At 56.7% G+C, this 12,124-nt stretch overlaps 1 protein-coding gene across 2 annotated transcripts; it reads right to left on the reverse strand.

The window, feature by feature from the left end:
* Positions 1 to 1,128: 1,128 nt before the first annotated feature.
* LOC308667837 (borealin-like) lies at positions 1,129 to 7,932 on the reverse strand. 2 transcript variants are annotated; one of them, XM_081327367.1, is made up of 10 exons: positions 6,995 to 7,924; positions 6,792 to 6,920; positions 6,656 to 6,696; positions 6,482 to 6,557; positions 4,975 to 5,093; positions 4,222 to 4,301; positions 3,039 to 3,137; positions 2,815 to 2,941; positions 2,487 to 2,573; positions 1,129 to 1,849 (listed from the first exon to the last, which is right to left on the reverse strand). In XM_081327367.1, exons 1-10 carry the CDS (start codon positions 7,092 to 7,094, stop codon positions 1,805 to 1,807), a joined length of 903 nt encoding a protein of 300 aa, XP_081183493.1. In that variant the 5' UTR covers positions 7,095 to 7,924; the 3' UTR covers positions 1,129 to 1,804. The 2 variants fall into 2 exon arrangements, with proteins under 2 accessions (XP_081183493.1, XP_081183494.1); XM_081327368.1 differs by lacking the exon at positions 3,039 to 3,137 and having other exon boundaries at positions 6,995 to 7,932.
* Between the last annotated feature and the right edge of the window lie 4,192 nt (positions 7,933 to 12,124).

Below are 12,124 nucleotides of genomic sequence, written 5' to 3' on the forward strand. Positions count from 1 at the left end.
GAGATCATTCGTGGTTTTGGAGTTGGGAATCATCAGTATGCTGATGATACCCAGCTTTTTATTTCGACCCCAAACCACCCCAGTGATGCCCTCGACGTGATGTCCCGTTGCCTGGAGGCGGTTCGGGTCTGGATGGGGAGGAACAGACTTCAGCTCAACCCTGACAAGACTGAGTGGCTGTTCGTGTCAGCATCTCAGGATATTCAGAATATTCCATCTCTTTCTATGGGGGGTGAGCTATTACCCCCCGTAGATAGGGCTCGCAACTTGGGGGTCCTTCTAGATTCACGGCTCTCCTTAGATCATATAGGAGCTGTGACTAGGGGAGCCTTCGCCCAGGTTCGCCAGTTGCGGCCCTATCTAGACCGGGATGCCTTGTGTAGTCACTCATGCGCTCGTGACCTCTCGTTTGGACTACTGCAACGCTCTCTACATGGGGCTGCCCTTGAGGACCACCCGGAGGCTTCAACTGGTGCAGAATGCAGCCGCGTGAGTTGTGTTGGGGGTCTCCCGATACTCCCATGTTACACCTCTGCTCCGCGAGCTGCATTGGCTGCCAGTTGCCCTCCGGGTGAGATTGAAGGTGCTGGTTATGACCTACAAAGCCCTACATGGCATGGGTCCGGATTACCTACGGCAGCACGTGCTGCCGGCATCAACTTCCCTCTGTCCAGTGTGCTCCCACAGAGGGCCTCCTCAGGGTGCCTCCGATCAGAGAATGTCGACTGGTGGCCCCCAGGGGGAGGGCCTTCTCTGTGGGTGCACCAGACCTGTGGAACCGCCTTCCGGTTGAGCTCCAGATGGCCCCCGACCTGCGCTCCTTCCGGCGTGATTTAAAAACCTATCTATTTGAACAATCTGGCCTGGTCTGATGGGTTTGGGGTTGGATTTAAATAAGTTCTTAACACATTTTTAGTATTGTATTCTTGGGCATAATTATTTAATTTTTTAAATCTCTTTAACTTTTGTATTTACACTTTTGATACTTATTGCCCTGTACACCGCCCTGAGTCCTTCAGGAGAAGGGCGGTATAAAAATTTAATAAATAATAATAATAATAATAATAATAATAATAATAATAATAATAATAATAATAATAACAACAACAACAACAACAACAATAATAATAACAACAACAACAAACTTTATTATTAAATGCAAAACTGTTAAGGAAATGGCGCCATTGTGCCTAATGGAAGAGGGTAAACACAAAGCCACAACAAAAAGGCTTGGAAAGGAAGGAAAGATTCCCTGGGTGGAGGAAAGCAGCCGGCATTCGTCCAGGGGGGGTTCTGCTCACCCCACCCACCCACCCCCCAGGCTGTGAAGGGCCGAGGCTGGCTCTCCCCGGGGCCACACAGCGGCAAGTGAGGTGAGCGGGAGGCGCCCTGGGGCCGGCTGGGGGACCCGAGGCCGCCAGAGGAGGGAGACTGGCGTCCGGTGGGTGGCACAGCAGGAGCAGTCCTTTGGGCGCAAAAGGGCGAGGCCGGTCAGCCTCCTGGCAGCGGCCAGGACAACCCTGGATAACGGAGAGCAGCTCTGGCCAGCCGGCGGCAGATCTGGCACGGTGAGAAGGAACTGGGGAGAGGCAGGACCAGCAAGGAAACTGCTTGCCTTCCCTGCCCCAGACACAATGTACGCCCTGGGAAATGGGGAGGGGGCGCCCCAGAGAGAGCAACACGGAGAGAGAGTACACGGGAACCCTGGGAGGTGGGGCTCCTGCCCCCCCCACCTCCCGCAGCCTCCGGAGGACGTCTCCCGGCCCAGAACTGGAGCGGCTGAACTGGCTGGCCGAAGGCGCCATCACTTATGGCTGCCCACTCGGCTGCAGAGGTGCGACAGTTGACTCTGGAAGAACAGAGGCCGGTGGTCAGAAGGGACCCCCCCCCAGAGGAAATAGCCCAGATGGCTTCCCCCCCCCCCCCGCAGGGCTGAAAGGAGCTCTCGCCTTGCTGACTCCTCCCGGGAGGGGCCAGGATGGAGAGCTCCCCCACCCCCGCTCAGGATGGAAAGCTGTGCAGGGGGGGGGGGACACAGCCTGGGCCCACTCAGGGAGGAGACTTCCCAGCAAAGGCCTCCTCCCCTTCCCCCCCCAGCAGAGCTGCCCCCCACCTGCCAACCCGCAGAGGCCTTTTCTAGCCCTGCAGGCTCCGCCTCTGCCTCGCACCCGATTCCTTCCCAGCCTCTCCGGGGCCCCCGAAGTGGAGCCGGCCCCAGCCCTGCCGGTCCCTGTGGCCGAGCTGGCGGCCTTGCCTGCCCCCTTTTATTTTGTGCTGTTATTTCATGGCTTCGTGGAGGTTTTTGCCTCTGCAGGAGGGCTGGCTGTCCGGAGTCAGGGGGTGCTTGGGCATGGGGAGGCCAACTGTCTCTCCAGGGGGACCCCCGGCATTCGGGAAGGCTGGTCGACCCGGACCAGGCTCCAAGGAGCCCAGACAGGGGGAGGCCGCCGGCCCCCCAGGAAGAACGGAGAAAGAGCCAGACCCACCGACAGCTTCTTCACGCTGCCCAGGGCCTGGGCGTTCAGCCCTCTCAGGTCCTTCTCTGAGAGCTCGCTGGCCCTGATCCGCATGTTCTGTGCAGAGGAGAAAGGGCCGTTAGTCTGGAGTGGGACCCAGGCTTTCCTGGGGGTGAAACAAGCCCACCAACCCCCCCCCACAATGAATGCAGGAGCCACAAGGACCCCCGGCCCGTGCCCACTTGAAGCTGCCACCTCTGTGTTGAGAAAGAGAAGCCCCTGTCCTGGAGAGAGGCGAGAGGGCAAAGGTGGCTTCCACGCTGCCCCCTCCCCCCCGCAAGCGCCCGCAGACCCATACCTCTCCTCCGCCCAGGGGCACCGTGAGGAAGACCTCGCTCCTGTCTGCCAGGGGGCTGCCGTTCGCCGAGATGCTGAAGACCCGCTCGTGGGCGGCAGGGGCCCGCAGGCCGGGCGTCTTGAAAACGCTGCGGGCAGAAGCCGACAGGTGGTCGGTCAGGCGGCCAGCCCTCCCCAGAGCTTCCCCCAGCCCCGCACCGGAGGCCTGCCTGCAGAGGGGCTCACCTGGAGTCAAACTTCCCAGCAGGTGTGAACAGAGGAGTGGCAGCTTTTGTGGGGTTCCCTTGGCCGGCCGGAGTGACGGGGTTCACTTTGGTGAGCCTGCTAAAATACCACAGCAGCAGCCGTCAGTGGCCCATTTGGGCGGCCAGAGCTCTAGACTGGAATTCCTGGCCTGAAGGGACCTTGAGGGCATCAAGACCACCCCCTTGCTCAGCACGCCATTCCAATTACGGCCCCTCGAGGGACAAGCCCGGGAAGATAAGCCCCCCACCTCCCTAGACCGCTAGTCTCATGAACGGGACTCCTGTGATTTAAATGACAAATTTCGTCCTCCCCTCTGGAAGAAGAGATCATGGCAGGCATCTTAGTGCCGGGAGGCACCTTGGGGGGCGGTGTGGGGGGGGTCTTGTCTCCCAACTCTGCTCTGCCCACCGCAGAGAAATGCCTGCCCAAACTCTTCTGGAAAACCTCCAGGGACGGAGGAGGCGCTGCTCCCTTGCACAAGGGCTCCAGAGTCCGGAAATTCCTCTCCGATCCCAGCCTGGGTCTCTGGGTGTCCAAGCGTGGCCACCGGAACTGCTGCAGTTGTGGTGGCTGGCTGGGGAACTCTGGGAGTTGAAGTCCATATGCCTTCAGCTTCCCAGGCCTCACAAGCTCCTCCCCCTCCGGGTCCTGAGGGAACCGACCTCCTCCCTCGCCCCTTCCTGCTATCCCGTCCCCTCCTTTGAGCCTGGAGTTCCTTTTCCTGGGGTTCCGCCTCCGAGGCCCTCCCCACCCCCCTTGTCCTGCCCTGCCCTCTCTCCAGCTCCTCAGCCTTTTCGTGTTGTGGAGACCAGCACCCCATCTCGGGGGGGGGGGGGGGAGTCTGACCAGGGCAGTGTAAAGCAGCAGTAGCCCTTCCCCTATTCCTCTCTCACGCAGCCCAGGAGCGCGCTGGCTTTTTAGGCAGCTGCAGCACACTGCACGCCTGTGGTCTTCCAGGACCCCCAGATCTCCTCTGGAGGAGTTTCCAGACTGCCGTGGTGTCCCCCCTCAGGGGTCTCCCTGAAGGACAACCCACCCGGCGTCTCCTTCACCTCCGTTCGCAGGGCTTGCTTCAACCTGCTTCAGTCTCCGACAGAGGAGAGTATTTTTAGCTCAGGGTCGTTCTGTGGATTCCCCAGCTGGGTTGCTGACTGCCCGTTACCTTTTAGAGAAATGCTTGGATCGGGTTGAAGGGGGCCGGGTCCTCTTGGAATTCGGAGGCCCTTTGCTGGAGGTCTGCGCCTGGAAGGCAGAAGGGGGTGTGACTCTGCCCGCCTTCGGCCACAGGCCCTTTGCTGTGCCAAGCCCCAACCTCTTTTGAGGCCGTAGGTCACCGGTCCATCCGCCCGCCCGCCCAGTTCATTCATTCGGAATAGAGCGGGAGGTCCTCTAGTCCAGCCCCCTGCTCAGGCAGGAGACACCATCCATACCATTTCAGACAAGTGGTTGTCCAAGCAATTCTCGAAAACCCACAACTGCTGGAGGCAGGTTGTTCCACTGGCTAATTGTTCTGTCAGGGAAATCCCTCCTTAGTGCCAGGTTGCTCCTCTCCTTGGTTAGTTTCCCTCCGTTGCTTCTTGTCCTGCCTTCTTCGGGCGCTTTGGAGAATAGCTTGACTCCCTCTTCTTTGGGGCAGCCCCTGAGATACTGGAAGGCTGCTATCGTGTCCCCCCTGGTCCTTCTCTTTTCTAGAATAGCCATACCCCAATCCTGCAACCGTTCATTTTTCATCCTTCTGCTGTCTTGTTACCCATTAACGTCCTATTGCTGGGACTTGGCAGAGAAAGACCCGTTCTCAGACAGAACCTTCTGGGCTTCGGGTGCAGCCCCCCCCCCCCCCGAGGGCTGCCTGCTTCCTTAAGACAGAGAAAGCGCTCGGCAGGCAGGGGTCCGGAGGGGAGCCGCGAACTTGTACCTTCCCTGCCTTCTGGTGTGCCACGTCCAGATCAGCCTGGTCCTCCTGCCTGGACTTCTTGACGGCAGGCAGCAGAGACGTCTCCATTTCTTCGTCGATGGTCTCAATGTCCTGCTTGGCTATGGGGGGAGAGGGGAACACAAACTCTTGGAGGAAGGGGGCGAGACAGGCGGGCTGGTGGGGGCAGCTGGGAAATGCTCGCTTCTCAGCCGGCTCCATCACAGCTTCTAGGGCAGGGGTAGGCAACCTTGGCTCTTTTACGACTCGTGGACTTCAATTCCCAGAATTCCTCAGCCAGCCACGCTGAGGGGAAAGGGGGAGGTTTCCAAGCTGAGCCACGCTGGCTGAGGAATTCTGGGAGTTGAAGTCCACAAGTCATGAAGGGGCCAAAGTTTCCCCCCTCCTGAGGAATTCTGGGAGTTGAAGTCCACCAGTCATAAAAGAGCCAAGGTTGCCTACCCGTGATCCAGGGCAACATGAGCGATCGGTTTTCTTTTTATTAAGACAAAGCAAGCGGTCCTTGGCTTACAACCGTTTATAGGGCGACCATTTGAAGTTCAACGGCACTGGAAGAAAGGGACTAGCGGCCGTTTTTCACTCTTATGACCGTTGCAGCATCCCCAGGGTCACGTGATCAAAATCTGGATGCTTGGCAACAGATTCCTATTTATGACGATTGCAGCATCCAGGTGGGACCACGTGATGCCCTTTTGCGACCACCTGGCCAGCAAAGTCAATGGAGACCATGTTGCTAACAACTGCAGGGATCCCCTTAACGACTGTGGCAAGAAGAGTCGTAAAGTGGGGCAACTGTCTGGGCTCAGTTGTGGTTCCAAGCCAAGGCTTCCCGGAACTCTTTCCCGAGTATCGTTAAGAGTGGAAGGAGGGGAAGCAAAGTGAAGTTTGTTAATCACAAATGCCGATGTTTGAAAATTGTTAAGTGAGTTTGGCCCCATTTTACGTCCTTTCTTGCCAGTTGTTAAGTGAGTCGCCGCAGTTGTCAAGCCGGTAACACGGTCGTTAAGCGAATCTGGCTCCCCGTCAGGTCATGAAAGGGGATCACGTGAGCCCCCCAGGACGCCGCAAACGCCACGAGTACGAGTCAAGCCTGTGAATGTCAATCACGTGACCACGGGGAAGCTGCAGCGGTCATAAGCGAGGAAAGAGCACTTTTTTTTCAGTGCTCTTGTAACACGGAAGGGTCGCTAAGTGATCCGCTGCAAGTCCAGGACTGCTGTGTTGGTTGGAAAAAGGCAGAAGAGGTCACATCCTGCAGGGATGCAGATGATTTTTCTCCCCCTTCCCTGAAGCCTGTAAACCTGAGGGCCAGGTGTATCTGCGGGGGGGGGGGGTCACCATGTTTCCTCCTGGGCAATCTCCTCCTCCCCCCCCCCACCTGCTGCAGAGAGCCTGGGCTTCGGGGTCCCACGCTTCCTCTTCACGGCGGGGGGGGGAGGCCGCGAGAGCATCAGGCGGGCCCTTCTCCCTCCCTCCCCCGCCCGCTGACCTTTCTTGGCGACCCGGAAGGGCGTCTGGACGGCCCGGGAGGCCAGCTCGTTGATCTCCGCGATGTCCACCTCGTTCTGCGGGGAGGCAAGGAGGCCGGGCAGCTGGCGGGAGGCCGGGGGGGGGAGGCGGCCCGACTCGGCCCCCCCAGCCCTCCCCCGGGCTACTCACTGACCGAGGCCATCTTCTCCAGGGCCTGCTCGTCGTCTCCCAGGGCTGCAAGAGGGAGGGAGAAGGGGGGAGGGTCAGCCGGCGGGCGGGGGGCGCGCTTAAGGGCGGGGGCGGGGGAGGGGGGGGGGTCGTGGACCTACCGTAAAAGTCCAGCCAGTTCATCTCGCGCACCGCCACCGGCAGCCGCAGCAGCTCCATGTTGAACATGTCCTCCACTTCCTTCTTCAGGCTCTCGCCCTCCGCCCGCACCCGCGCCACCCGGGCCTTCACTGCAAGACAGGCGCCCCGCTCACGCCGGCCCCCCTCCCGCCCCCCCGGCCCCGGCCCCGGCCCCCCGCCTCACCCTCGCGGTCGAAGTCCTTCAGGAAGGCGTCTATCCGCTTGTCCCGGGCCGAGGTCTTCGGGGCGCCCCGGGCCGTCGCCCTCTTCTTGCCGGGCGCCATGGCGGAAGCGGAGCTCGCGGGGCCGGCGGCCGTTAAAACCTGGCGCGCGCCCGCTCGGCCAATCGGGAGGCGGCCCGCCGCCGCGCGGGGGAGAGGGGCGTGGCCGAGAGCCGCCCGCGCGGCTCCTCCTCCTGCTCCTCCCGCGAGGCCACGCCCCTCGCGCCGCCCAGCCGCGCTTTCCACGGGGAGGGCCCCCCCCGCCCGGGGCGCCCGTGGGAGGGGGGGGTGGGCGGAAGACCGCGGGGAGGGGCCCTCGGCGGTGGGCGGAGCTTTGGGGCGGGGGGAGGGGCGCTTCGGGGGTCTCTGCCTTGGCCGCGCTCACGTTCGGGCTCCTCCGGCGAGAAGAGGGGACCACGCGGAGATCGCCCTGGGGCCTCCGGACTCCTCCTTCGGCCGAGCGGGGGTCTCGCGTGCTCCGGTGGGGCTTGCAGGGGGCCGCGGGGGGTCCAGGCGGGGCGACGGTTGCGCTGCTCGGGCCGGGAAGGGGCGAAAGGACCGGGAGAGGCGGCGAGACAGACCCGGCCCCGGTTCTCTTGCTGCCCAGGAGAAGCCTCCGGGCCTGCGTCGGGCTCGCCGCGGACCTCGCCTGACTGCTTCCCGCTTTCGGCTCCCTCTGATAATTCCCCCCGAGCTGCAGAAGGGACCTCGGAGGTCGTCTAGTCTCACCCCGGTCCGGGGCCGGAACATCTGCAGGGGCCCACTTCACTCAGCTGCTCCAGCCGAGTTCTGTGGGGCTTGCTGGCAGGAGGCTGAGGAGGGTGGGCTGGCCCTCTTTCCTCTGCCTTCCCTACTCCCCCCCCTGCCCCCAGCATCCGGGCAGAGCGGCAGAACCGGATGGGGATGCCATAGCAAGAAACACCCACCCCACCCCGGGGCTCTGTCCCTGGTATCTCGGCCTGCCCCTCTGGGGGCAAGGCTCGCTCGGGGAAGGGCTCGCTGCCTGGCTCCCCCTCCCCCAGGCCCTCTGGGGCTTGTCAGGCGCTTGCAGACCTGGGCCTGGTGCTCTAAGTGGGCGATGCCAGGGACTGGCTGCCCTTATCAGCCTGGCTCACCCCCTCCAACACAGCCAGCAGCCCTGCGTCGCCTCCTAAGGCCTCTTCCCTTTGCAGTAACCGTAAACCTCCATCTCAGAACACAGGCAGTCCTCAAGTTACGGCCACAACTGAGCCCTAAATTTATGTTGCTAAATGAAACATTTGTTAAGTGAGTTTTGCTCCATTGTACGACTTTTCTTGGCACAGTAGTGAAGTTAGCGACATGGTCCACACTGACTTTGCTGGCCGTAAGGTCGCAAAAGGGGATCACGTGGCCCCAGGACACTGCGACCATCATAAATATGAACCAGTGGCCACGCGTCCAACCACGGGGGTGCTGCAACGGTCACCAAGTGTGAAATGTGCCTCCTTCTGACAAGCCAAGCCAGTGGGCAAGCCGGATGCACTTAACAACCGTGTGCCTAACTTTGCCATGTTTTGCATAGCAAGAGAAATTTTGGGCTCGGCTGCGGTCATAAGTCAAGGACTAGGAATAGAAATAGAATAGAACAGAATGTAGAATAGAATAGAATAGAATAGAATAGAATAGAATAGAATAGAATAGAATAGAATAATATTAGAATAGAAGTAGAGAATAGAATAGAATAATATTAGAAGCAGAGAATAGAATAGAATAATATTAAAATAGAGTAGAATAGATGTAGAAAATAGAATAGAATATTAGAATAGAGTAGAATAGATGTAAAGTAGAGAATAGGATAGATGTAGAGAATAGAATAGAATATTATAGAATAGAATATGTAGAATAGAATAAGATTAGAATAGAACAGAATAGAGTAGAGCTGGAGTAAGTAAAAGGGAAAGGAGTAAAAGGGAAGGAGGAGGAAGAGGCATTTGAACACCCTGGTGGGTGCCTCTTGGCTCTCCTACCATCCTGTAGGAGATAGAGGAGCGTAGCCAGCCCTACCAACAGGCTGAAGGAACAGCTTCTATCCGTGGGCTGTCAGGCTCCTGAACGGGAAACAACGCTACGTATGATTGACTTGCGAGGCCGGTGTGTGGTGCCATTAGCTCACACGGTGTAACAAGATGGTGGGTTTGTTGTCACTGAACTGTGGTGGTGGGGGGGCACGAAGGGAGGCTCAGCCAATCTCACTGTACACAAGTTGTACTTAGGTAATAAAGGTTCATCCATTCATTCAGAAGTAAAACAGGAGAACCGTCAAGGGATCACTGACAGTGGGAGAGCAACTTCATCGATCCAATGACCAAAGGGAGTCGGGAGGCTTCGGCCTCTTCCCCGCCTGGCTCCGAGGAGGCCTCTTCTGGCTGGGCACGACTCCCCTAGGAGAACACCGGGAGAATTGGGGCTCCCAGCGGCCGCTGGCTCCTTTGGCTGAAGCTGGAAGAGGCTTCTAGACCCCCCCCAGTGGCGGCTCAGCTCCAGGAGAGGGGGGCCTCGGGGCCAGGAAAGGGGTCTTCTTTAGCATGACAGCGAGTTTTTATACTGCAGTGTTATAAAAGGGAAGTAGTACATTATATTGTTTGGAAACACTGGTTATCCATATATGTGTTGAGGAAAGATTGTTAGCCCTGTAAACAGTTTGAACCATTCAGGATACAAATAAAAAAAAAGATTATCTATCTTAGTTAATAAAAACAGGATTATTAAGGTTTTTTTTTCAGTCAAAATTGAATGCAATGCAGGAAGTCCTCAACTTAGAACTTTTTGTTTAGTAACCGTTGGAAGTTACAAAGGCATTGAAAAAAGTGATTTGTGACAATTTTTCACACTTGACGACTGTTGCAGGGTCCCCCACGGCCACGTGATCAAAATTCAGATGCCTGACAACTGGCTCCTATTTATGACGGTTGCGCTGTGGCCGCGAGATCCCCTTTTGTGACCTGAGAAGCAAAGTCCATGGGGAATTCAAATTCCCTTAGCAACCATGTTACTAATTTAACAAACTCGATGCTTCATTTAACAACTGTGGCAAGGAAAGTCATAAAATGGGGAAAAATTCACTTAACAAATGTCTCACTTAACAACATAAATTTTGGGGTCAATTATGGTCATAACCTGAGGCCTGCCTGTTCTAAATAACTGCTGCGAGTTTCATTAAATATTTGTTGTACAGCACAATAAAGCTGACATCTTAAGCTCGTTACTTAATATTAAGATCTTCGTTGCATTCTATTTTTTACGCATATTGAAAAAGAAAAGTTAAAGCAAATTTGACTGCAATTAAAGTACCAATAGATTTAAAAAAGAAAAAATGGTGGAAAGAAGAAAGACTTTGCAGTTTCTGACTTCCTCTTTCTGCTTCTACTAATTCAGTTTTATAAACATTTGCGCCCCTTAGAAGTCAACCATTTTTGCTTAAATTTGGTTAACTTCTATTGTGAATATATACTGTACTGTCACTCCTGCATGTTCTCCAAATTAACCTCCCAGTCAGATATTTTCAGAATTGTGTTTTTCTTTCAACAATAGAAAAGTGGAAAAAATAAAGAGAAAAAGAAAGGAAGAAGAATGTGGTTTCTGATCAATAAAAATAATCTTCCATGAGATTTCCAACGTTTATTACTTTATAATTTATCTGTTATTATTGATAGAATTGCATACTGTCTATAGAATATTTTGTACCGCTTTTAGCTTGGTCTAAATTTTATAGATTATATTCCATAATTCTTAACAGAATCACGAAGCTGGAAGGGGCCTTGGAGGTCTTCTAGTCGAACCTCCCCCCCTCTAAAGCAGGAAACCCTACACCATTTCAGATAGGTCCAGTCTCTTCTTAAAAGCCTGCAGTGATGGAGCACCCACAACTTCTGGAGGCAAGGAGTTCCACTGGTTAATTGTTCTCACTGTCAGGAAGTTTTTCCTTAATTGCAGGTTGCTTCTCTCCTTGGTCAGTTTCCATCTATTGCTTCTTGTCCTGCCTTCAGGTGCTTTGGAGAATAGCTTGACTGCCTCTTCTTTGGGGCAGCCCCTGAGATATTGGAAGGCTGCTATCGTGTCACCCCCCCCCCCCTAGTCATTCTCTAAACTAGTTCCCTCAACCATTCGTCCTAAAATTTAGCCTCCAGACTTTTTATCGTTGTGCTTCGCTGGTGGTTTTTAACAAGAAACTGGACAGTCACTTGTCTGAAATAGTCTAGGACAGGGGTCCCCAGCCTTGGCAACTTTAAGACCTGTGGACAGGTCTTAAAGTTGCCAAGGTTGGGGACCCCTGGTCTAAGGTCTCCTGCTTGAGCAAAGGGTTGGACTAGAAGACCTCCAAGGTCCCAGATGTATTCTGATTGATTGGTTGATTGACCCTGGAGATCAAGAGCCTCACTGGCTACCACACTTCCTCTGATGTGCAACACCACCCTGCATAGCTCCCCTTCCTCCAGTTCTCCTTATTGATGCACTCTTTTGTTCAGTGGGGGTGTTTCAATTTGGACCTAAAAGAGCTACTTCACCCACTGTAGCCCCCCCCTTGCAGGAGGAAAGCTGTCTTGAGAGGGAAGAGCCGGCCCAGAGTCCCCCTAAGGGACACCCCGAACAGGACTTGCCCACCCCCTGCGGCCCCCTGGCACGGACCCCAACCTTCACCCCACCCCACCTTGGCTTCAATGCCTCTCTTGGGATAGGGAAGCACAGGAGGGAGGAGTAGGGACCCCCCCTCTGCTGTGGGAGGGGGCCCAGCAATGGACCCCTTGTCACAGGAATTGCACCCCATGAAGGGGGCGGCTTTGGGGGGGTGGCTTTCCCAGGAGCCTCGCGGAGCCCACGAACAGCCTGGCTGCAGGTGAATTTTCTGGAAGCTCCCGGGCCTTCTGCGGAGCCCCAACGCCCCCACGGTGGCCGGGCGGGCGGCCCTGCTCAGCCAGGACCAAGGGAGCCCCGAGCCCTGGCCAGACCATCCCAGCGGAGCCCAGCCAAAAGAGGAGGGCCCGGCCGAGGCGGGCGCCGCCGTCCCGCCGGCAGCTATCTTGGGCTCCGGCTGGCCCGGCAGGGCCACACCCGGCGGGCTCCCCCCTCCTCCC

Source organism: Vipera berus (genome assembly GCF_964194415.1).
Source record: "Vipera berus genome assembly, chromosome: 4".
In the NCBI taxonomy this organism is placed as follows: domain Eukaryota; kingdom Metazoa; phylum Chordata; class Lepidosauria; order Squamata; family Viperidae; genus Vipera; species Vipera berus.